This window comes from Polistes canadensis, unplaced genomic scaffold, assembly GCF_001313835.1.
Source record: "Polistes canadensis isolate GaletaPanama2010 unplaced genomic scaffold, ASM131383v1 scaffold_365, whole genome shotgun sequence".
NCBI classification, from domain to species: Eukaryota; Metazoa; Arthropoda; class Insecta; order Hymenoptera; family Vespidae; genus Polistes; species Polistes canadensis.
Window position 1 is genome coordinate 43,019 of NW_014569912.1, and position 26,172 is coordinate 69,190.

General features: G+C 31.6%; 5 protein-coding genes and 1 long non-coding RNA gene across 7 annotated transcripts in view; 3 read left to right on the forward strand and 3 right to left on the reverse strand.

Annotated features, from left to right (window-relative positions):
- The first annotated feature begins 252 nt into the window (after positions 1–252).
- On the forward strand, positions 253–8,135 carry LOC106791995. Its single transcript, XM_014758082.1, has 12 exons — positions 253–734; positions 812–983; positions 1,059–1,251; positions 1,345–1,625; positions 1,752–1,916; positions 1,997–2,091; positions 4,204–4,248; positions 5,253–5,789; positions 6,549–6,818; positions 6,898–7,086; positions 7,199–7,334; positions 7,459–8,135. The coding sequence occupies exons 1-12, from the start codon at positions 461–463 to the stop codon at positions 7,595–7,597; spliced, it is 2,496 nt and encodes an 831-aa protein (XP_014613568.1). The 5' UTR covers positions 253–460; the 3' UTR covers positions 7,598–8,135.
- LOC106792001 lies at positions 2,615–4,443 on the forward strand. The gene is made up of 3 exons (XR_001382252.1): positions 2,615–2,740; positions 3,533–3,661; positions 4,204–4,443. It is a non-coding gene; the product is annotated as an uncharacterized LOC106792001 (long non-coding RNA).
- A 930-nt stretch (positions 8,136–9,065) lies between the features above and the next one.
- On the reverse strand, positions 9,066–15,147 carry LOC106792000 (eukaryotic translation initiation factor 3 subunit A). Of its 2 annotated transcripts, none has more exons than XM_014758089.1 (5): positions 14,946–15,147; positions 11,400–14,087; positions 11,115–11,302; positions 10,853–11,004; positions 9,066–10,120 (listed from the first exon to the last, which is right to left on the reverse strand). In XM_014758089.1, exons 1-5 carry the CDS (start codon positions 14,992–14,994, stop codon positions 10,057–10,059), a joined length of 3,141 nt encoding a protein of 1,046 aa, XP_014613575.1. In that variant the 5' UTR covers positions 14,995–15,147; the 3' UTR covers positions 9,066–10,056. The 2 variants fall into 2 exon arrangements, with proteins under 2 accessions (XP_014613575.1, XP_014613574.1); XM_014758088.1 differs by having other exon boundaries at positions 9,066–10,123.
- A 543-nt stretch (positions 15,148–15,690) lies between these two features.
- Positions 15,691–19,966, forward strand: LOC106792002 (ATP-dependent RNA helicase DHX8). The gene has a single exon (XM_014758090.1). It carries the CDS (start codon positions 15,888–15,890, stop codon positions 19,497–19,499), a length of 3,612 nt encoding a protein of 1,203 aa, XP_014613576.1. The 5' UTR covers positions 15,691–15,887; the 3' UTR covers positions 19,500–19,966.
- A 312-nt stretch (positions 19,967–20,278) lies between these two features.
- On the reverse strand, positions 20,279–23,193 carry LOC106792004 (dnaJ homolog subfamily C member 1). Its single transcript, XM_014758091.1, has 8 exons — positions 22,981–23,193; positions 22,633–22,858; positions 22,427–22,528; positions 22,136–22,354; positions 21,646–21,890; positions 21,276–21,579; positions 20,972–21,190; positions 20,279–20,898 (listed from the first exon to the last, which is right to left on the reverse strand). The coding sequence occupies exons 2-8, from the start codon at positions 22,777–22,779 to the stop codon at positions 20,836–20,838; spliced, it is 1,299 nt and encodes a 432-aa protein (XP_014613577.1). The 5' UTR covers positions 22,780–22,858; positions 22,981–23,193; the 3' UTR covers positions 20,279–20,835.
- Positions 23,194–24,133: 940 nt separating this feature from the next.
- Positions 24,134–26,172, reverse strand: part of LOC106791996 (NADPH oxidase 5) — a 9,569-nt gene continuing 7,530 nt past the window's right edge. Inside the window, exons 13-19 of the mRNA XM_014758083.1 lie at positions 25,913–26,073; positions 25,691–25,826; positions 25,400–25,617; positions 25,104–25,282; positions 24,800–25,009; positions 24,483–24,686; positions 24,134–24,401 (exon numbers count right to left, since the gene is read on the reverse strand). Coding sequence (XP_014613569.1) covers positions 24,204–24,401; positions 24,483–24,686; positions 24,800–25,009; positions 25,104–25,282; positions 25,400–25,617; positions 25,691–25,826; positions 25,913–26,073 — 1,306 coding nt within the window. The 3' untranslated portion in view covers positions 24,134–24,203. The remainder of the gene's footprint in view (positions 24,402–24,482; positions 24,687–24,799; positions 25,010–25,103; positions 25,283–25,399; positions 25,618–25,690; positions 25,827–25,912; positions 26,074–26,172) is intronic.

A 26,172-nucleotide genomic window follows, 5' to 3' on the forward strand; every position in this document is an offset into this window, starting at 1 on the left:
AATTTCATATGTGTAATATTAGTTCGTTTGACGAACTACGTACTATTTAATTTATGGTCAGATAAATGTAATTACGTATTTAAATATAATTTATCGTTCTTTGTTATCGCAATAATAATTCTTAATTTTATTTTTATATCGTAATAATTAAAAATTAAAATATATTAACAGAAGTGTAAGAGCAAAGACCGGATGTACGAGTAGCGACATCTCGTGAAATGTTACGTAACTAACAATAAGGAAAAAGCATTTGCGATCGTTATTTCTTGTTAACTGGCGTAACGAGAATAGTAGTTTTTGGGAGTATTTATTATAGATATATATATATATTTTTAAGTTTGTATGATAACACAATTATTTTCTTATATTGTTTATTGTTATACGCAAAAAAAATAACCTCAACATTTATATCATTTTATATTACTATTTAACAAACATAACATAACAACAAGCAGTAAAAATGTTAGATAAGGATGATGTAGATAATGAAAAAATGAGAAAACACAAGGAACGTCTCAAGCTCGCATCAAAATTAGATGACGAGTTAAATGATTTTATTAATTCGTTAGAAAAGAAAACTTACACCGAAGGATGGACTGAAGAAACTATGCTAAAAGAATTGGACAGTCATCCGTTCTTCATGAAGAAATTACCAGATACTGAAGAACCGTTACATCCTCTTGTAGAAGGATTGCAACAACTTAAATATTCAGAAGAGGAAAATACTCCTGAGGGTTTGTACTATTATTTAAATTGACAGCAAACATTTTAAACTAGACATTTCTATATGAATTAATCTTACTTTCTACAGAATTAGCTCTGAGCTATAAAGAGGACGGAAACTTCCATTTCAAAAATAAAAAATACCGTATGTCTATTATAAGTTATACGTTAGGTCTCAGGACCAAATGCAACGACCCAATATTATTGGCAGCGCTTTACAATAACAGAGCTGCTGCTCATTATATGCTTAAGAATTACCGGTATAATTATATCTCTTTGCGTTTTTATCTTCATTAATTAAATACAATATAGAATAATTTGAGTATATTTTGTAGGTCTAGTTTAAATGACAGTAAACAAGCAATAACATTGAAATCAGATTATGTTAAATCCTTGGAAAGAGCCGCGCATTGTTGCTTTGAAATTAAAGATTTTGATCAGTGTGATGAACTGTGCGATAGCATCCTAGAAATGTATCCAACTAAAAAAGAGATACTGAAATTAAAAACCAAAGTTTCATTTGGACGAGTAAAATCATTGTTATGAGCAATCTATTAAACGCATAATCTATCTTTTTAAATAACAATCAAGTTTATATATTCATTATTTTATTTAAAATAGAGCAACATGGAGGACGAAGCAAGAAAGAAACGTGCAAAAGAGACTAAACTTGCTCGAGAAGAAGAAAAATTGTTATCTGTCATCAAGGAGAAAGGTATCAAATTAGAATTACTGGATGATGATAAAATTCCTACATTGCAAGATTTGGAGCCTGATGTACCTGCATTGATGCAAAACAAAGTACATCTAGATGGAAACAACAAACTTGTATGGCCAGTCATATTTTTGTATCCCGAATTTCAAGAAACTGATTTTGTACAAAATTTTCATGAAGATATTACGTAGGTTTTTATATATATATATATATATATATATATATATATAACAATTATAGAAATATTTATATATTTTTATAATAGAATTATTGAAAACGTTTTTTTTTCTTTCTGTATGATGTGTTTCTATAGTATAAAAGAACAACTGGAAGAATTATTTTCTTCTCCAGTAGAATGGGATGTTGATAATCTGTATGAGCCTGATACTGTATCAATATATTTTGAAGGAAAGGATGTAACTTCTCTTAATAAAGTTGACATTTCACATACACTAGGGAAAATATTAAAGAGCGAACAGTAAGTTTGAATGAAATATTAAAATTACATTTTAAGCACATATTTTATTTTACAAAATTGCATTAATACAATTTTCGTAGATTTTTCGTTCGTAGTGGAACACCAGCTTTCTTGGTATTTGTAAAAGACAGTAAAGCTGAAGCTCGATATTTAAAAACTTATAATATTAGCGAATAGAGAAATGGACTGGCAAAGTAAATAAGAACTTGGTTTCTTTCTTCTAATGTGTATTTGTATTTTTGTTTTGATTTTTCTTTGGAAAAATTTTTTTTTCTATGATAAAAATATTGAAATAAAACAAATATCTGCAAATGGATACAGTGAATTTTAAGTATTTTCCTGTACCTTTCCAAAAGGTCTGAACAAAAAACTTTGAAAAATATTTCCAGAGAATAAAATGAATTTTCTAAAGAGATCCAAACTAAAGTATAAATCTATCGAATCCTCTATAATAGATCTAAATCTAAATAGATCTTTCTGAAAAAAAAAAAAAAAAAGAAAAGAATTTTTATCAAATATACGTGTAAAACACAAAACAACAAATATAAATCCTAATAAAAAGTCAAAAGGAAAGTTTTGTTTGAATAAAAAAAAAATAGGAATATAGAAGTAAAAGAGAGAGAGAGAGAGAGAGAGAGAGAACAAAAGGAAAAAGTCAAAGTCCAAAATCAAAAAGAACAAAAAATACAAAAGGAAAATAGAGAAAATAGAAAAAGAAAATCGGCTGGAACAGTTAGAAAGAAATAAAAAGGACAAAAAAAAAGAAGAAATATTGAAGGAAAGTGGTGCCCTCTGCACCACCTGATGAAGGTACTTAGACACAGGTGAGCATAAAGAGAAAGAGCAACAGGACTTGGAAATTCAGTTCTCGACCTACACTTTGGTACGCGTATGCGCGTCTTCGTGTTCGAGTTAAAAGACGCGTTGGGTTTTGGAAATTGATTGAGTTCATTTAACCGGCCTAATTCAAATTGATTCAAATTGTGATTTAAATATAAGATAAATATTAAAGAAATTCAAAAGGAAGAAAGAGATCCTCGCTTTTGTTGCTTGATCGAAGATTATTTACCAGGCAGCTGAATTTAAAGAAGAGAAAGAGAGGAAGAGATTGTCGTGAAGTTGCATATATAACGCGAAAGAAAAACGGAGCGAGACGCAAGCGATGCTAAAACGATGCAGGCAATATAATTTATTCTTTTCCTTTTTATTCTTCTATTTTTCTGCCTGTCTCTGTGTGTCTCTTTCTCTTTCTCTCTGTTTCTATCATAATTACACCATTATCTTCCTCCGACTTGCTTAATAATCATATTTATTTCTTCCTTTCCTTCTTGCATTAAACACGTGGCTTCCTTTGCTTTGCAATATTAGTTTTTTTTTTTTTTCTCACGATATTTTCTTAAATAAAATTAATTCTAATTGTATTACACAAAGATTTCTATATAACAAATAATAATATTACAATGTATAATTATTGCAATGACACGACAGATCAGATTAGATTTTTGTTCTCTTTTTTTTCCGAATAATTAACGATTAAAAATAATAATAATAATAATAGAAAAGAAGAGTTAAAAAATACGGTTTATATTCTGGATAATTTTGTATGATTGATATAGAGAGGAAGGAACCATCCTATCCAACACAACAAGGATGCCATATTGATTCGATGAGGATCACCATTGGAATTTCCTCTTACGAAAAAATCAAATTCTTTTCAATTGCAATGCGAACTTACGACGGTACATGTAAGTGCAATATCTTATTAATTATATATAGGAATTTTCCGTATGCATATTATTAATCTTCTACTCTATAGAATCAGGTTAATAGTTAAACAAAAAAAAATGTAATTTAATAAAAAAAAAACGAAAGACACGAGATATAAAGGGGAGGAGAACTTTTATAATTTTTTTGTTTTGTTTAGAAATCTGATATTCGATGCGGCTGAAGAGATATAGAAATAAAAGACGATCGGATGGCGGGTTCGAATCATTTTTCAAATATTTTCTATCTCTCTTCTCACATATATATATGATATATATACATATCACTCTCTTTCTCTCTTTTTTTAACCCGCTAAAGTAACAAACGGTTAAAGATTTTTCTTTTTTTTTTGTTTTATACGAGAGATTTACAAGTAAAAGTACGGAATGGGATTCTAACGGTGATTTTTTTATTCCCAAACACACACGTACGCATATATATATATTCTTTATGTTTTGTCTCTTTCACTTTTTTTTATTTTTTTATTTTTATCCATTAAAAACACATGTTTGTTTTCGAACAGTGCATATAGAAGTTGAAGTATTTGCTTGTCCCCGAGGAAGTCGAGGTAAATACCTTTCTGTTGACGACAGGGAAGAGAATCGCGTGTCCTAGTTTTGTGAAACTCGATGGACCACACGATGCATCTATCTATCTCTTTCTCTCATGCACAAACACACACACATACATTCACTCTTTCTGATACGGTATCTTGAAGCAAGTGTTGTATTCGATATACCTAGGTGTATATATATATATATATATATATATAAATATTTCTACATGCTTACGTGTGTATGATACTCGAGGAAGAATTGCGTCACGCGTGCCACGCACTCTTCGCAAGAAGGATACAACATAGGAGCTAACCGGTTGTAACGGCGAGTCAATGTACAAGTATATGTACAAGAAAAAAATAGAGAGAGAGAAAGAGAGTAGAAAATAAAATCTAAAATATCATCATCATCATCATCATCAACAACGTCCAACAGAATCTCATATTACGTTAACTTCTCCAACGAGAGATCACCTTCGCTCTACTAACCGAAGAAATGTCCGAGCATTTGACACACATATACTTCTTCTTTTTGTTTTTTTGTTTTGTTTTATATATATAGGTATATTTTTTTGTTATGCTAGTGTTATCTATACCTAGCTTCGTCCAGTTAGACGGCTACTTTCCTTCCAATTAGACATTTATTATCTCTAACACTGTTATTAATTATTTTCATCATCTGATATCTCTTTGTTTTACGTAAACTAGTTCATTATTCGTTCTTCTATATTTTTTTTATTATTATCTTATTAATTTTGTAACACTTTGATAGAGTTTATTTCGATTGCATGTATAATTGCAAATTAATGTTTATTTATTTGTTGCAGCAGTTGAAAGGACGAAACAGTTTAGGAGACAGGAAAGAGTGCGTTATCGAGGTGGACTCAAAAGTGTCCGGAAATCGTATCGTTTGATATTAAAAAAATCAACGAGTGTTTTAAAAACGAAAATATCGTCGTGATATATTCATATATCTAAAAATATTCTCATTGTGAAAGAAAATTTTAATTAAAAAAACAAAAAACCAAAAAAAGAGTCGCGTCGTACGAGTGAGATTCCGGCAAAGGAAGAGGAGGCACCTAGAAAGTGCCGATTATTTTTCGAAATCGTGGAAGGGAATAATCGAAAAACGGCGAACCATTACGGAGGTATACAATACGCGAGCTCATACAGTAACGGTCGTACGGCAACGAGCTTGTATAATAATAATTGTTCTTCGACCACCACTTACGGTGCTTTTGTGCACCAACAACAACAACAACAGCAGCTGCAGCAACAACAACAGCTGCAACAACAACAACAGCAGCAACAGCTTCACGAGGATTATCGTCCAATTTATTTTTATGTCGCTCAGCCGTACACTATACCGTATACGTTCGCGAAAAGACCGAGACAGAATTCATCCCTTCTTAGATCGGACAACAGGTCCAATTATCGTGTTAAATTTTCAAAAAAACTTCCCAACGTAGTAGACTTCTCTCAAAAGGTTAAACAGGGAGAATTTTCGAAGAGTCTCAATCAAGTTCACTTCGCCGAGGGCCAGAACCACCAAGGTGTGAATTATTTTATTTTACAATCATTTTAACAGATCTACCCTTTTATGAATTATCCTTGAATCCATTAAAATCTACTAGAATTAATCTTTTACTTTAGACGTCATTAAATTATCCTTAGTCCGATGTTCTCGCGTGAACGTCTCTGTTTAAATTAGGAATGAAAGTGCCTCGGTCCCCCCATGAATTATGGATCAAGATGTAATTATATATATCAAGAAGTTACTCTTAAATTTATCCATATATGGAGAGGTGTACTTTAGCTTGTTGAACTTTAGGATTGTATTAGGAACTTGTGTGATTAATTTTATCACCGTTTCATGTGTGGTTACTCTCACAGTTACTGAGCACTCTGTAGATACTTTGTTCTCTGTAAAAAAGAGAGGAAGAGAGAGAGTGCAAAGAAGCGACGATTGTCATTTCACTTTCAAAGCGCTTTCACACTGTCAGCTTTTTCTAACAGACCGGATAATTGTTGCGAAAGCGGCGACATAGTTTCAGTTGGATAATTTAAATAGTTGACTATCGCGTCGACGAATGGTATTCGGTTAAATGTCCACTTTAATTGAGAATGCACATACATATATAGTCTAAGAAAATGTTGGTCTCTTCTCTTTCTTTTCTCTCTTTAAAGATATGCAACTTTCAGTTTCAAATCTGTATCAACTTTCTTCTACGTAAAACAGGGGGGACAGGACAAAAAGAAAAGAAAAAACAACAACAAAACCGTTCTCTTTATACAGTTTTGATGTTTTATAGGATTTCCGCATTTTTATAAACCTGGCCAGACACCGCGACATCCAAGAATGACGTCGATGTTTCGAAGGGGCACTATATTTGCAACTTTCTTTCTCTCGTTACTCGGTGGTGGATTGGTTTGTGCTGCATTAGTTACCCAACACTGGGTTGAGGCACGACCCTGGAGGACACCGAATCCTCAGGAGAGTGCAGGAAGAGTTCATTTTGGTTTATTGCAGGGTAAAAAGGAATTGAATGTTGCCTATGGTTGGAGAACCTATCACGTATCAGGTAATAACAGATACTTGGAACAAAATGAACACATTCTATTGAATTTCAATATAATTCTATGTTAATCATTATATTTCAGTACCTCAAATGTTACGGCAAGATCCAACAGTTATGTCCTGGGGACTCTGGATGGGAACTTTAGTAGCAACTTCAGCTGCATTGATAACTGCTGCCTTTGCCGCACTTTTAGCTGTGCTAAATACGGCAACCTCACCAAGAGCTAAAGCTCTCTCTGTACCTGGAGTTTATTTTATAAACATTTTAGCGTGTATGTTTCTAACGAACGAACGTGTTTCTTTTTCTTTTTTTTTTTTTTAACGTAACTATCTATGTAAATTCCTTGAAACGATGTTATATTTTCGTAAAATTATCTTTTTCAGTGATAATGTGTATAACAAGCGTTGGTACATGGTTAGCACAATATTACACTAGGCTGTACGTCAATGTCTTGCCAAAAGAAGACATCGATAATATGTGGACCAGCGAAGGTTCTGCTGAACTTGGTTACTCATTCTGGTAAAAATCTTGTCTACAATTTATTTTAATATATATATATATATATAAAAGATGCAAGCATGGGAGGGGGGGTAATATATATAATTATCTCAAAATAATATATGATCTTTGTTTTCTTCTCTAGGCTCGTTGCAAGTGCTGCTGTTGTGCATCTTATTAGTATCGCGTTAGTTGGTTGGGGTTCTGGAAGAGAAAAGGATAATAATTTGGAACCGATTCCTGCATTGGAAGAAAAAACTGCAGCAGCAATAATGCTCTATTAGGATCAGGTTTCTTTTTCAATATTGAATACGAACCGTACACTGAATTATTTCTATTTCTATTTCTTTTAAAAGTATATGAGTGAGAAGGGAGCGGGGGGTATGTTATCTCTAAACGCATTTCCAAAATTCTATTGCAAAAGTTCCTTCCTTTTCTTGCCGCGTGTAATCCACACGTTAAAGATTATTATGATATATCGCAAAGTATAATAAGAATGACTGTATGATGCGCTTTTTTTTACATTTTTCTATGATGCACATTAAAGCCGATCTTGCCCGTTTAAAATTATTATTCGTTAACGATCGTGTGAAAAGAAAATTGATACTTTAGGGATGATTTTTTATATGGCACACGTTACTAATCAACATTGAATCATAATTAATTGACGAATCTTCTGTTATCAATGATCTAATATGTATTATTTCTTCTCTTACAATATCTTTAATTGTAATTGCTTTCAATTTGGAAGCTGATAACCGTAAATATTCGGTTAAAAAAAAGATTAATGACGAATGTTAGTATATATATATAGCTTTTAATTTACTCCAATATGTGATAACTATAATATAGTTATATATTGAAAAAAAAAAGATAAAAAGAAATTCAATAATTTTATACAAGTATATATATATATATATATGTCTATAAGTAATTTTATATTATAATTGAATAATTTTGTTTTTGTGATTGGTGAGAGATCTTCAGAGAAAATTTTCATCTGGGCTGGATGCAGTTATAGATATTTTTATCTTAATTTTTTTTTTTATTAATAAATTGCAATGTACTAGTAGCAAGCGCACATTATTTTATTGAAATATTTTATCTAGAGATTATGAGATGCCACATGTTGTAAATAGACGACACGAGGAGATGAAATGTGTTTTTTTTTTCTTTTTTTTTTTTTATCGATATATATATATTTATTATGTAATACCTCTAAGTGTTTTTTTTTTTTTTTTTAGTATACTCTTTTCAGGCGTAACAATTATTGCATTTTCCGTTCTAGTTTAATAATACAAATACGACAATAAAGATGTAGACCCGCCACAACACATAGGACTCATTATTCTTCTTCTTTTTTTTTTTCTTCCTATATATGTTTTAAGAGAGTTTCTTTTTTTTTTAAAAAGATTCATCATGTCGTTATAATAATAAACGGCACAACATATATTATTCTCTTATGAGAAAGAGAGAGAGAGATATATATATAATTAAAATTCGAGATAACTGTGTTTAGATCTAAAAAATAAAATTAGTAATTTGAATATATTGGTTTCTTATATATGTTACATAAATTTTTTATTCAAATTCTCTCTCCTTTATTATTTTATATTTTTGTCTTATTATATATATATATATAGTTGATAATAGTAATTAAGGNTATAATTAAAATTCGAGATAACTGTGTTTAGATCTAAAAAATAAAATTAGTAATTTGAATATATTGGTTTCTTATATATGTTACATAAATTTTTTTATGAATTTTTATGTAATTATAATAGTACGCGTGTGTGTGTGTGTATATGTATGATGTGCATTTGTCGTTGAGATAATAATTCCCAATAAAAAGTATTTCTCTTTTTTTTCCCTCTCCTATTATTATTATAATTATAAATAAGAAAGATAGAGAAATAGATTTTCTTAATTGTTTTCTTCATTCATCTCGTGTATCAAATCAAACGGAGATTTTATGGCGATTAGAAAAAAAAAAAACTTGCGATTTAATTAAAACGTTATTTCGACGAAGTTGTGTTTTACTTATTTTAAAAAACTTATTGATACGACTTGCAGATCCTTATCATCGATATTAGAATACAAGTAAACGTTTGTTTGAAGTTCTTTGCAATTTTTTCAGTCGTCTCTTTTCTTTTTTGTTGCGTCATTTACATGTTGTGTATATTCGTTACATGATTATGATCGAATTCTATAGGATTTGTTTAATGTTCTAATGAAAATTATCCTTGCAGGACCCCGTCATATCCTTTTATTTGTTCTGCACATCGATTCTAATAAAATATTTTTGTCGTGCCGATACGAAGCTATTTTTCTTCCCTTTCTTTTTAAAATTCAAATAATACTACATAACTTACATATGTATACAGTAAATATAAGTTCTACTTGAAAAACAAAAATAAAATCATAAAAATACAATCACCATATTACGTGAGATTTCAAACTAAACGTGTTATTTTTCAATCCGAAAGGAAAATGAAGATTTTTATAGATTGAAAAGTTAGATTTGGATAAATGGAGAAAAAGATTGGGAGAAAGATGATATTGAAAGAAATTAAGCATAAAAAGAAAAAAGGAAATGTAACATAGTATTATTGAACATTATGATGAGCTTCGTATCGTATCAAAAATCTATGTGTATGTGTTAATTCATGTCTTGTTTTATGGATATCGCCGTCAATGTTATCATTATCATCATTATCATCATCATTATTAACTCCGTTTATCTTCAACTCCGCCGGTCTACTTTTGTCCAATTATCGTCTTCTGGAAGCCGCTTTCTTTCCTCTTGTCTACTAATTGAAAGCATGTTTTTGAAATATCACTTCGCCATTTATATTATAATAGAAAACCCGCCCAGTAATCGACCAGCTCGGAATCAATCATTATTTTATATAAACAAATCTTTTCTAATTAATAATTTTAGTATATATATGTATATATCATTACAAAAATTGAAAAATTAATTTTCTAACATTGCAAATAACGTTTTTACTGTATTTTACCTCGATGAACAAATTTCTAATTCACACATATCATTATTAATTTACATTATATATGAAAAATAAATACAACACAAACAAAAGAACCGAGATGGTCGATAAGCGGACATTGATCTTAATGTATTCAATATGTCAAACTAAACTAAATTCACCATGTGCTTATATCTAATTATAAATGATGAACAATTATTCATTACAATTTCATGAATATTCATTATATGCAGAATTAACATGTAATAATGGACTTTAACTGCAAAATTTTATATACGATTGACTACATTATAGTTTCTTCCCTCTTTCATATGAATAATAAAAAAAAGAAGTAAAACAAGTTATTAAATAGCAACAAAAGAAAGAGAATAATAATATTAAAATATTATCAAAGTGATTATAAGAAAAGATATAAGCAGTTAAAAAAAAAACATTCTATATAAAATTTTGCTTCAATGATTACACGATAATATAAAAAGAAAAAAAGAAAAAAATTCTGAAATATACACTTTTGGTTTTAACAATGCTTACTTATCATCTTGACGTCTTGCTGGCGGATCTTGAGAATCTTGAGCCGTGGAATCCCTGCTACGCCAATCCATATCATTACTACGACTCGTATCATTTTGTCGGTAGGTACGACGAGGTCGAGCAGTTTCAGTATTACTAAGAATAACTCGTGACTAAAAAACGTGAAATAATCGTGATGTTAATTGACGTTACGGCAATAAAATAATACAACTGTTTACCTATTACCACCACCATTACATAATATATTTTTATTTTTACTTACCATTCCACGATCTCGGAAACCGACTTTTTCAGGTCCTTTATCTAATCTATCCCTGTCGCTCACATCTCTATCAAAATCATCTTTCCTCCTTTCTTTCCTCCATTTGTCCGAATCCCAGTTTCTTAATCTGGAATCGTCATTTCTTTCTACTTGAGCAGAAGAAGAACGCCAGTTTGAAATTTCGCCAGCTATAATAATAATAAAAATGTTGTGTATGTATGATTATACAAATAATGTTATTTTATATGTATATATATATTATAGGTGAAAAAAATAGATAATTACCTGGCCTAGTAAAGCTGTCCCTAGCTGGAAGACGATAACGATCATCTGGTCTTCGTTTCGTTAATAAATCTTTTTGTTCCTTTTGTTTTTGTTCCTCCATACGACGTTCGATCGAAGCTTCCCGAGCTCTCGCTATTTCAGATTGTTTTTCAATTTTAGCCATACGTTCGGCCTTCCTTGCTTCTTCCTCGGCACGTTTCTTACGTTCCTCTTCTTCCCTCTTAGCTTTCTCTTCCTCCAAACGTTTCTTTTCTTCCTCCTGTTTGATACGTAATTCTTCGAGGCGTCTTCTCTCAGCAGCCTCGGCACGTTCCTTCTCCCATTTCATCTTACGTTCGGCTTTACGTTCCATTTTACGTTTGAGCAATCTCTTGGCACGTTCCTCGTTCAACATCTTTTCAAATTCCTTTAATTTTTCCATGTAATGGCTCTTACGTTCGGCCAAAATTTTGGCTAAGAACGTATCGTGATCCTCCTTCATTCTTGCCATACGTTCCCTAGTTGCTACAGCTTGTTGTCTCTCTTCAATAGCAGCTGCGATACGTTCGGCTTCCTGTTGTTCCCAACGTTTCTTCGCCAATTCCATCTTATCTTCTACCGCTTTCTCTAACAATGGTATCTCTTCGAGACGTTTAGCACGTTCCAAATAATCAATCTTTTTCTCTTGAGATTTCAACTTTTGCTGCATCTCTCTACGTTCCTTCTGCAATTCTTCAGCTTCGCGTGCTGCTATCTGCTCGGCATCAAGTTTTTTAATCTCGTCTTCGTCGAGTTTCTTCAATACCTTTTGTCCATGACTCGTCTGTGAAATTTGTTGCATTTTCTCTTTGAGATGTCGATCTTTTATTTGTTGGATCTCGCTTTGTTGACGTTTGCGTTCGCGTTCCTCGCGTTCTTGTTCGAGTCTCTTTTGTTCGGCCAATATTTGCTGACGCTGTAATTCCTCTTGACGTCTCATCTCTTCCTCCTCGCGTACAGTATTTATATGCTCGATGTATTCTTTTCTTTCTTCTATGATCTTGTGTCTTCCTAAAATCCTTTGGTGTTCCTTCATCTTGGTTTCGTGATAATGATTAACCATAGCACCGCGAAGCTTCTCACGTTCGAACTTCTTCTTGTTAGGATTGATCACATTGATCGCACGATGAAGAACAGTTGCCATGTTGACCAATTGACAACGAATTTGTTCAGATGGCATCGCTTGTAGGACCGGACCATCGGGATGGTCCTCTCTTTGTGCTTCCGAAAGATCAACCCCGAAGTGTACGCATTGTTTCCCGTGATCAATTCTTATCTGCATATCGTTGTAACGAACGCAATCGACCAGAAGCCTTTCCAAGTGGAAGTTAGTTGCGAACTTGGCAAGTTCCAACAATCTATCGAATTGTATAGTCTGATAAACCTGAGATATTTGATGAACTAGCCGTACAAGTGTAACGTCCTGTAAAGCGGGTATGTACTGTGTCAAAGGGCTATTCTCATCGGCTTGCAATGTTTGAATGACTGAATCGACTCTACTACAAAGTTCCAAAGGATGGAATTCAACTTCCAACCATGAATATAATTCCTGTAGCTGGCTTGAGGCGAGATTGACGATATTCAATCGGACAATGTCTTTCAATAAGGAAACTCGCGTTGGTGGTTGTGTCAATCCTAAAAGTGTCGCGAGCTTTTGTGCTTTCTCCAAAGGACTTTTATCTGTTTCGATAAAACGATCAAATTCGGGATGTGCCGATGGCAATGGTATAGATAAGGTGGCCAACAATACGCGATTAGCCATTCGTTGTTGTTCCTCCGGTGACATATTTTTTTTCATATCGCGTGACAACTGTAATAGTTTAAAGAGAGCTGCTGCATGGAATAGATAATTACCTGCCTTCCAAAATACCATAGCTAATTTTTGATAATAATTAGCCATTGTTTTTGGAACTGGCGATTTCTTGGATAGATTCATCATACCGTGCACATCCTCGGACGATTTGAATGCTTCTTGCCAAAGTTCCATCTGAATTGCCGAATCTAATTGATTCAGTCGCGTTTCCAAATTCAATTGTTGAGTTTCAGCTTTGTTCATAGAGACATTAGAAACTAATTGCGGTAGTTTACATATTTCCTCTAAATGTTTTCTCAATTTTTCGCATAACTTTCGAAATTCAGTCTTACGAGTGTATTCCAGACAAAATTGGAAGGCCATACGTGCTATATCGTGATATAAACTTTCTACGTGAGCGTTAGTTCTCAACAATTCTAAACATTGGCAGTATGATTCCCATAAAAATTTCACCCAAGGGGTAAGAATAGTTCGGTCACTTCTATCCTGTGCATCCTCTCCGCTAACAGCAGAAAGTAAAATACTTTCAGGCGTTGCAAGATTATCCAAATCATCGATATCAATGACTGCCTGTTGACTTTGTTTTCTTGCGGCATTAGTTTTCTCTTCTGCCATACGTAAATAACCACGAATGACATTTTCTAAACTTCCAACATTAACCGATTGAAACATGTTACGGTACTGGAAAAGTCCTTCCTTCGCTATATGTGATTTCTTTAATTCTACGCAAAGGTCTAGGTACTTGAACATTATGGGTTCCAGTACGGATTCTGACCAATTGTACGTCCATTTTTTATTTCGGAAGACTTCTTGCAAAGTATCCAAAGCTCTGGCTGATTTGCCAACTTCAATGAATTCTGTTTAAAAATACAAAATAAATAAAATGAAGTTTATTCAATATTTATTCTTGCCAATCAGGTAAAATAATAACATCTTTCTATTTATTAAATAAGAAATATAGCAACAAAGTTGTATATTGTTTGTTAAATATAGATGTTATTGATTATATAACAGAGATTATGTAAATATAAAGCATTGTATGATTAATACTATAGAATATTTTATTATGCACTCTATGCATCAGTCGTACGTGTGTACATACATATACACACACAACCCTACACGAAGGTGTGTGCAACATCTAATGTGAGTCTATCATAACACATATATATATATATATATATATGTGTGTATGTGTATATGTATACACATGGAATTTTGGGATTTTTTAGCACACATACAGTAATATGTACTTAAAATGAACAAAGTACTTAATAAGTAATTAAGTATATATACTATGAACAATCGATTCTAACATAAATAATTAAAGCATGCTTTCAATTAATTCACTTCATTTTATCAAAGTCTCGTTGAATAAAGAAATAATGTAATAAAGTTAGAAAAAATACATAATACTTTTTTAAATTTTACTTTATCAATCTACATATATATATTCGGTCAAGAATCACGTCGTTGCATATGTTGAAGACACAGTATAGAACGTTAACATATTAATTGGAATTGAAAACACATGGAATAATCTACAATTATTTTAAATAATTTTAATTAGAATAATTAAAATATTGAAAGTTAAATAATAAGAAGAGAGAAAGAGAAAATGCAGATAAATGAAGTAAAAGTTAAATTCTTGTGCAGGTTAAATAAAATCATCAGCCATATCACGGCTTTCCTTAATGATAAAAAGTGTTACATACCGTTTGCCCTTTTCAGAGCATTTTCGGGTCTTTGCCCATATCGCGCCATGTTTTCACTTTAAATATGTTTCAAACGTATATCATATACACTATTTCGTTAATAATTCACAAAATTATTTTGCATATACAGTTAAAAGTACAAGTTGTACAAAGGCGTAACGGTTATTACCAAGCCCCTTTATCGCGTGTCCCGGATGAGAGACAAGAACTAGAAAAAAAATGGCTTCCTGTACTAGCGAGTCAAATCAAATTCCACTATTTTTTTATCTTACGGAAATAAAGTATAATAATCTTTGATATATCTAAAAAAAATATGATTAGCTTAATAGTTATAAATAAATATATTAATAATTATTATTAAATAAATATCAATATATATATATATATTCAATTTTTATTTTAATCATAAGTCTACACTGATTGGACGATTCGATTCTTCGCAGAGAGTCGTACAATTCGATTGATTTGCGATGAATCGAATCGTCCAATTGTAATACACTTAGGGCGCATAAACAAAATTTTCATTCGTGGATTATTTTTATTTTTCCTATTAAAGAAATATTAGTTTTACTAGCATGATTTTAGGAAACGAATTACGAAACAATGATACAAAATAATTGTAAACTGGACCAAAGCATTAATGCAAGATTCTTATTGGTGTGTCAACAGACCAATCCGCTGTCGCGTGATTTGTCGACTAGTGCGATGTACGATGACGTCACAACATGGTATCGACAAGTGTTAAATAGTTAAAAAAAAAGTGTTGAAAAGTGAAAGAGTTTCGTATAAAATTTATCGTCTACGTATAATTAATCATTAATTTATCGTCAATGCGTTAAATTATAGCATAATTGTTATACTTATTTACCTTTAGAATTTACGATTAATATTACAATATTGTTATTATTATAATTAAGATTTTTCTTATAGAAGAAAATCAAAATGGACGAGGTTACGAAGTTGGAACATTTGTCTTTGGTATCAAAGATTTGTACAGAATTAGAAAATCATTTAGGTTTAAACGATAAGGATTTAGCCGAATTTATAATTCATTTGTCAGAAGAAAACAATACTTTCGAAACATTTAAAAAAGTTTTGATCGAAAATGGTGCCGAATTTTCCGACTCCTTCATAGCAAATTTACTTAGGATAATACAACACATGAAACCGTCTACTCCTTCTAACAAATCTTCGTTAGTTAATTCATGTAAACAAGACGAATTAGCGCAAAAATTTCCTGTATTAGCTTTACCGAATGATGTACCTACTCAATCTGCTCAAGAAACCGAAAAAACTGATAAAGAAATAGTTAACGACGTGTTAGCATCATTAGAAGCATTAGCACCGTCTAACCTTAAAAATAACGAAAATGGAAGGAAGGATGATCACAAACGAAATAAGCGGAGTAGTAAAGACAAGGATTCGGAAAAGAGTAGGGAAAAGAAAAGACATAGATCTAGATCTAATGATCGAAAGGATAAAAGACGTAGATCTAGATCTAGAAATCGTTCTAGATCTAGAAATCGTTCTAGATCCAAGGAAAGAGAACATGGTAGAAGACGTAGAAGAAGATCAAGATCCTCGAGCAGGACGTCAAGATCGCATGGTTATAAAGATTCCAAGAATTCTAGGAATCGTGACAGATCTAGATCTAGGTCTTTGGAAGAACTTTCAATAGAACCAGAAGTTGGTCAGATTTATACAGGAAAAGTAGCCAATATAGTACCGTTTGGTTGTTTCGTTCAATTGGAAGGTTTGAGACGCAGGTGGGAAGGTTTGGTACATATTTCACAATTACGTAGAGAAGGCAGAGTGGCTAGTGCAAGTGACGTTGTAACCAGGGGTCAAAAAGTTCTTGTTAAAGTATTGAACGTTGGCGGACAAAAAGTTTCATTAAGTATGAAAGACGTTGATCAAGAAACAGGTAGAGATTTAAATCCTGTAGTAGCGGTTAATAAGATCGAAGAGGATGAAAAATATTTGAGAAATCCAGATCGTCCAGCATCATTATTGGAAATTCAAGGTACATGGGACGAAGATGAGACATATTCTAGAAAGCGTGTGCAAAGATTGTCTTCTCCTGAGAAATGGGAAATAAAGCAGATGCATGCTGCGTCGTGTATTGATAGAAGTGAATTACCTGAATTTGATATGGAGACTGGGGTCTTACCTAGAGAAGATGACGAAGAGGAAGATGTTGAAATTGAATTAGTGGAAGAAGAACCTCCATTTTTACATGGCCATGGAAGAGCACTTGGAGATTTAAGCCCTGTACGTATTGTCAAAAATCCTGATGGTTCTTTAGCTCAAGCCGCAATGATGCAAAGCGCATTGGCAAAAGAAAGGAGAGAGCAGAAAATGTTACAGCGAGAACAAGAGATGGATTCTGTACCTACTGGCATTAACAAAAATTGGATTGATCCCTTACCAGATGCCGAGAGTAGAACACTTGTAGCCAATATGCGTGGAATAGGTATGCAAACGCAAGATCTGCCAGAATGGAAAAAGCATGTAATAGGAGGAAAAAAATCTTCATTTGGAAAGAAAACCAATTTGACGTTACTAGAACAACGTCAAACCTTACCAATATACAAACTTAGAGATGATTTAGTAAAGGCTGTGACCGATAATCAAATTTTAATTGTCATTGGTGAAACTGGTTCTGGAAAAACAACTCAGATAACTCAATATTTAGCAGAAACTGGATTCACCGCTCGTGGTAAAATTGGGTGTACACAACCGAGAAGAATATCAGCCATGTCTGTTGCTAAAAGAGTAGCGGAAGAATTTGGATGTCGTTTAGGACAAGAAGTTGGTTATACCATTCGATTTGAAGATTGTACTGGTCCAGAAACAAGTATAAAATACATGACAGATGGTATGTTACTCAGAGAATGTCTTATGGATCTAGATTTAAAAACCTACTCTGTAATAATGTTGGACGAGGCTCACGAAAGAACTATTCATACTGATGTTTTATTTGGGCTTCTTAAACAAGCAGTCGGCAAAAGACCTGATTTGAAATTAATTGTAACCAGTGCTACCCTTGATGCTGTCAAGTTCTCTCAATATTTCTTTGAAGCACCAATTTTTACTATTCCTGGAAGAACATTTGAAGTAGAAGTAATGTATACAAAAGAACCAGAGACAGATTATTTGGATGCTGCACTTATAACTGTAATGCAGATACATTTACGGGAACCTCCTGGAGATATTCTTCTATTTCTGACTGGTCAAGAAGAAATCGATACAGCATGTGAGATTTTATATGAACGTATGAAATCATTGGGTCCTGATGTTCCTGAATTAATTATTTTGCCAGTTTATTCTGCATTACCTTCTGAAATGCAAACTAGAATTTTTGAACCAGCCCCGCCTGGTTCACGAAAAGTTGTTATAGCTACGAACATTGCAGAAACAAGTTTAACTATCGATGGTATTTATTATGTGGTCGATCCAGGCTTTGTAAAACAAAAGGTTTACAATTCTAAAACTGGTATGGACAGTCTTATAGTAACTCCTATAAGTCAAGCCGCAGCCAAACAAAGAACAGGAAGAGCGGGCAGATTAGGACCTGGAAAATGTTACAGACTTTATACTGAGAGAGCGTATAGAGATGAAATGTTACCAACACCTGTACCAGAAATTCAAAGAACGAATTTAGCTACCACAGTACTACAATTAAAAACAATGGGAATCAATGATTTATTACATTTTGATTTTATGGACGCACCGCCGGTAGAATCGCTTATTATGGCCTTAGAATCTTTACATAGTTTAAGCGCTTTAGATAATGAAGGTCTCTTAACACGTCTTGGAAGACGCATGGCTGAATTTCCTTTAGAACCTAATTTATCCAAAATGTTAATCATGAGCGTACACCTTCAATGTTCAGATGAAATATTAACTATAGTTAGTATGTTGTCCGTACAAAATGTTTTCTATAGGCCGAAGGACAAGCAAGCTTTAGCGGATCAGAAAAAGGCTAAGTTCAATCAAGCTGAAGGCGATCATTTAACATTGTTGGCAGTTTATAATTCTTGGAGAAATAACAAATTTAGTAATGCGTGGTGTTATGAAAATTTTGTTCAAATGAGAACATTGAAGAGAGCGCAAGATGTACGCAAACAATTGTTAGGTATAATGGATAGGCATAAACTGGATGTAGTATCGGCAGGAAAAAATACTGTTAGAATACAAAAAGCAGTGTGCTCTGGGTTCTTCAGGAATGCTGCCAAGAAGGACCCTCAAGAAGGCTACAGAACTTTGGTAGATAGTCAAGTAGTATACATTCATCCAAGTAGTGCATTATTTAATAGGCAACCTGAATGGGTTATTTATCACGAATTAGTACAAACTACAAAGGAATATATGAGAGAAGTAACTACTATTGATCCTAAATGGTTAGTAGAATTTGCTCCAGCATTTTTCAAATTTAGCGATCCAACTAAACTCAGTAAATTCAAAAAGAATCAAAGACTTGAACCATTGTATAATAAATACGAGGAACCTAATGCTTGGCGAATATCTAGAGTTCGTAGAAGGCGTAATTAAATTTAATTATTTATAAGTATATATAGATCAACAGTCTCGTCTCATTCAAAAAATTAGTTTCGATTGGATCACTAAAGTTAAATAATGATGGGCATAGTTAGTTTTTGAATAGGTGGACTGCTTTGAAACGCTGCTGTTGACTATAGAGAGAAAGAGAGAAGCATCTAGGGTGTGGAAAAATGTTATGGTTTCTCCAATCCGTTAAAGGGAGATTAATAACGACAATATATGTATATATATTGTTGATATAAACATTTTTTTGAATAAATGATTTGTAAATAAATACTTTTATACAGCATATAAAGAAATGATTACTATTAGAATGTTCAGATATATGATGAGTTTGTAATATATATTTCTGAACACATTTGTATATATATATAAACTGTAATTTTACAATGTAGAAGACAAATGTATATATTTCGAATACACTCATATATGTGTTTAATTGTCAGATAATGTGTAATAATTATATATATATATATATATATATATAAATTTGAGAAACAGTCAAATGGTATGTAGTTCATTTTCATAATTATTTTCTTTGAAAGTTTATATTTTTTTTTTAAAACGATATGTTTGATAAATATTTTATAAATAATAATTTTAAATATATCAATCGAATTTCGTATTAATATGTTAAAAATTTTGTAGTCAGGGCAGTAAATCACTTTATATTTTGTATATCATAATAATTTTAATTAATTAGATCACACGTATAATGAATTTATTTTATATATGTACATATGTACATTTTATAAGACAGTAATAATTCTTTTTTTTTTTTTTTATTTTTAAAACACAGAAAGAGTTAGAATACCCAAGTAAAGTCTAAAATATAGGAATATATATATATATATATCTTAACTGTGTGTATATATATCTCTTCAGTCTCTTTCTCTTAACGAAGTATTAAATTTATTAAATAAATACATTCTTGGTATCAATGGAACGGTTTAAAGATATCTTGCCAAAAAGGAAGATGATCATTTATATGATTGTAATTAGTGTTACAATTATTTAGATTTAATTTAAGGTGTTCTATATCACTCATGGGCAAACTGTGGATATAATTTGTATCTTGCACAAAAAAGATAAAGAATAACATTTCAGTAATAATTACTTCAATGCTTGTGTTTCATACATTGCATTTTGTTTTATCCACACAACTATTTAATGAAATTAAAAAAAAAAAGAAAAAAATTATTATCATAAATAAATTTCGAAATTATTTCTCCATTTTTTTGTTTACACAACGGTAACAAAGTATTACACAGTTGATAAAAGAATTTTTGTATGTTTATCTGTGTGTTGTGTTTTCTTGTAAAACAAGTCACGAATGTTGCTTTTTTTTAATTAATTCAACTAATTGTCGATATCGCGTTTGGCATTCCTCCTACAAACAATGATATTAGTTATTAGTATTATAAATTAAAGAAATTCGATAAATAAATAGAATTAGAGTCAACCTTTGTTTTTCCTTCAACGCATGCCGCAATTTTTTCCCATCTATCAATGGATGCTCCTTTAGGGTACTTTATAAGTGCAGATTCTAATGCTTTCTGTTGTTCTTGACTCCAATCGATATTAGTATTATCAGAATTTTCATTACGTGTCTTAACTTTTTTCGGTCGATCCGTTCCAGTATCTTCTATACATTCGCCAGGTTTCAATCCTTCATCTTTGATCTGAATAAGTAAATAACAAAATTAATTAAATTTGTTAATATATTTTTTGTTTCTTTAAATGAATCGTTTGAATAATATGATATACTTTTTTAGCCATGTGCGTAACTTCTCCAACCGTACGATTCATAGTATCCGCAATTTTTTCCCATCTCTCCGGTGTACCACCAGGATATTTCTTAACGAGCTTTATTAATTCCATAACGTCGTCGTCCGTCCATAATCCACCGGTTATTGTAGGTTTATCGTAACTATTATTTGTATCGTTAGTTTCTTTTTTTGGTACAACTTTTGAATTGCTATCATTTCTTTCTTGAAGTGGAAATCCTGTTTTTCGTCTTCTAGGACCGCGCGGTGTAATATCCGGTTCTGCTTGTTCATTTTCTTGTGCTCTATGATATAAAGAAAATAAAACAATAACAGTTGTATATTTGATATATATTTTTGTAGATACTCACAATGCTTCTTCTTCTTCTTCCTTTTTCCTGCGTTTCCTTTCTTCTATACTTTCATTTATAGCACGAATAATAGATGGTACAGATACAACAGATGCAACTGTCCATCTAGGCATTTGAAATGGAAGAGTATTCCAAATACTCGGCGTTGGTATTTTTTCCAAAATATCTGCTAAATCTGGAACATCCATTTTACCTTTTCTATTTTTTTTCTGCAACTTTTGGAGCTTACTACCGAGTACTTGTTCCTGAAATAAATACATTTGTTTTTCTTAGATGAGATAGAACATAATTTGATATATCTTTGAATTCATTGTATTAACTTATAGAATTAATTTAAAAAAAACCCCCCCAAAAAAATGATAAAAGTAGATTTATTTAAAGGTAGGACAATATACAGAGTGTATAAAGTTTTTTTGGTCAAATGTTGTCAGCACAAACCATGGATACTATATAATAATTAATCTTTTATATTTCAAGAATACATACTTACATAAGTATACCTCTTTTCAAAATATGCAGCCCATGCTAATAAATATTGTCCAATCGTAATCAGTAGAAATAATATAACACTCATTTCCATCAATCCCATTTTTCTTACATGTCGATAATAATATACAGCTGACCGCCAATTAGGCAAGCCATTAACAAGAACATTATCATATTTCTGTCGCTTTCCAGGATCCCTTAAGACATCGTATACAGCAACCAACTATATAGAAGTTTAATGAATTGTATAATATTGAAGATATTCTTTTGGTTAGATATTTTAAAGTAGACTTACTTTTCTAAATTGTTCTTCCGCATTGTCGGCAGCATTTTTATCCGGATGAAGTTGAAGGGATAATCGTCTAAATGCTTTTTTAATCTCGGAGGCATTTGCCACCTAATTGAAATAATAAATTCATACAGTTGTGTTGTATATGTGGTAACAAATGCAATAGGAAATATTGTTTAATTTATAATATGTGTAAAGGAAATATGTTTTACCTGAGATACACCCATGAGTTCATAGAAATTTTGATTAACTTCTTCGACGACATCGAATACTTCCAATTCATCATTGTCCCACGCAGCAGATAATGTAAAAAAATCCAAAAATTGTACAACACCAAGAAATATTATAACTACTCTCATGTTCAATATTTAAATAGACGCATAGTTGCTATCGTCACCCATATAGTTGGCAATGAATACCAACAAGAATTAGAATAGTCTGTAAAATTTGAATAGGTACAGTTAATATGATCAATATTTAATAATAAATATTAAAGTATATATCAATGTGCTTAAAGAAAGGAATAATAGATACATATTATATTAAGGATAAAAACGTACTTAGTAAATAGAAATAGGCAGTTATTATGTTATAATTTTAATAGATTTTTTTTATGAAATATTTTCGTGAATCAACGGAGAACAATCGTGCAGTGCCACGTTCTCTCTTTCAACACTTACTACTTTTTAGAGAATAATCAACCATGTGCCATAATTAGATAGATAACTAAGAGATGCATGTAGAATAACGATATTTAGGCGGTTCGTATCAAAGTGTCGCCATACTTCTGCATTCTAATTTATCTCAACTATTTAATCATTTTTTTATAATCAGTCGGTTATCTTGAAAAAAGTATTACCGACGTAGAGTAAAATAAATTAGAAATCTTCTATTACCGACGGTCGGTGTTGTAAAAGCAGCAATCTGCAATTACCGACTGTCGATATTTTAAAAGTAGAAACTACCGTTACCGACGTTTGATAAGATAAAGGTAAAACTCTACTATTATCGATATGATGCTAAGCAATGTTACTAGAATTTCAATAAATTTTAAATTTGCTTATCTCTTAGTAACTTTTAATAGCAAATTGTGTACACAAAGTTAATGTGTAATTAAATTCTATATACATTTAAAAACAATCATATAGATATTTTGTTTGAATTATTAATTAAAGGAATTTACTAGTTAAGATCGATTGTCTTGGAATAAGTACAGAGAAAAAGATTTACTAGATTAAAAAAAAAATATTGGAGCTAGAAAGACCGGTGAAAAACGGACAAACAAAAAGTCAGCAATTGATTGAAAACAAAAAACAATAGAAAACATTTGAAAATCGTAAATTAGGTGGACAATTTCATTGAGGATATTTAGTATAAATAAAAAAAATATGCATACTTTAAAAATATAAGATTATAAATAATTTGTCAAATTTAGAAAAAAAATAAAAAAAATATGACAAAAAGACAAGTGCATTTGCTGTTAATCGTGCTGTTAATTTGGACGTTTCACGAGGCATCTAAAGTAATGGACAATATAAAAAAATAATATCTATAGTTTGGAAGGGGTTAAAGTTAGTACACCATCGGTATTACATATAAGTAAGAATAATTTATTGGAAAATAAAATAATTAAAACTAATAAATATATAATGATGTGTTTGTGCAATAGATGTTGTATAAGTTCGATCATTTAAACGAAATAAAATCGAGAATGGTAGATGACGATTTGAAAATAAAGAAAATAAACAGGATGATGTGTACGATAATGGAGAGGATAGAAGAATCAGAAGGATTCCTTTCGAAATTTAAATCCAAATTGATCGCATTTGTGTCGGAGAATCTTTGCGAGCTGAGGTGGGCCGCAATAAAATACAGTAATTTTGCCTTTTTTTCGATCTCGCAGTTGTTTGAATACTTTATCCCAATTTGGACGGCCAGCATTTGTTCTTGTTTTTAATCCCGTTATCAGATCACGTTTTTCCTGATTAATTAATAAGAATAAATAATGAAATCGTTTATCGCGATTATAGAATTATATTTCAGAAAAAAAAAGAATATGAACCTTTTCGTGAAGCAAATCCATGGCCAATTGTAAACCTACAGCCTTCATATCGTGTTTTTGTAAAGCACTTGTAATATACATGTACATTTCGAGAAAAGGTTCCATAGCATTCCCTAATTCAGCTTGTTCCATTTCGAGTTGGGAAAGCAAGTTGACGAACCATTCGAAAGAATGTTGATCTCGATTGATCCAAAAGAAATCGACCTGAATGCAAACAAAATTCAAATCAATTTTTAATCATTTTTCGTTTGTGTAGGAATGAATTATTTTTTTACAAATAATTTCTTTTTCGTTTATAATTTAATTCCATAATTCACCTTTCGTAGATGCATGATGGTAGGCGGTATTTCATTGGCCCAAGAAAATTGACATTTAGGACAAGTTTGTCTGGCCTCCCAATATCGATGCATAATTGATCGAAGAATAGAAGCAAATGGTGTTACTCCGATACCGGTTGCAATTAATACCGCGTGTTGTGCTTGGAATATATGACTTGATGGTGCACCGTATGGGCCATCTAAAAATATCTGAATCAACAAAAGATTATCGTATTTTATTTAATAAATAACATTATAAATTTATTTGTTTTTGATTAAATAAATCTCGAATAAATCAATTCACCTCTAATGGTTTTCCAATTGGATAATCGATAGTTGTGTTAGAAGCCGTTTCGATTTTAATCTCAATTGATTTAGTTTTCTGATCAATTTTTCTCATTTCTTCATAAATGTTGTTCAATCTTCCTTCCTCCGCGGCTTCTTCTCTGATCGAACAAGTTGGCGAAGTACAATTTTTATTTTCTGTGATCATCATTTGACCTAAAAATGAAAACAAAAAGTAGGACAGTTGTTTATTTGCAGTAATTATTTCTATAGAAAAAGAAAATTGATTTGGTAATTCGTATTATTCAATTTTACTATTGTTCAAGTTCGTTCCTTCATCGTATTCGAAATTTTCAAGACTTGGGGTTTCGAATGCAATAATCGTAGGCTTTGTTCTCATGTATCGAACACTTTCAGCCAATGATTTGTTTTGCGGGCTTAAATAAGCTCTTCCCAATAATTTCGTGCACGCACGGCGTATCTGACACTCGTCGAAACTTTTTTCGGATTCTGATCTCCCATAATCGCGAAGTCTAAACATAAAAAACATAACAAAATTGAATTAAATTAAAACATTTCTCTCAAATTTGAAATTTGAATACTAACGCGATCGAACGTTGCTTGTTTTTATATCTCGTTTGCATGTCAGGCACAGAAAATGATTTTTCCAATGGTAGTTTACTCGCCAATAAAAATTGACGTAATTTCGGTTCTTCCGTCATTTTAATCATTTTCGGTGTACCTTCAATAAAAATAAACAAAAATGAATAATAATTATGGTTGAACACGTAAACTAATATGAAATCGAGCCTGATATTATTGTCTTACATTCCGGTGTTTTAAGAAATGTTCCAGTATCGTTGATAGTCGAATTTGACGAGGATGAAGCTTTGACGTCAGCAACAAAAACAAGATTGTCTATACCGCGTGAATCGGATAACGAGCACGAATCATCTTTATTTTTTTTGCCTATATTAACGCTAAGAAATCTGCAAAAAAATATATATATATATATATCAATTATAATTTAATTTTTTATTACTCCTGAATATAGGCAACACTTTATACACGTGTTATTAGCCCCCTTA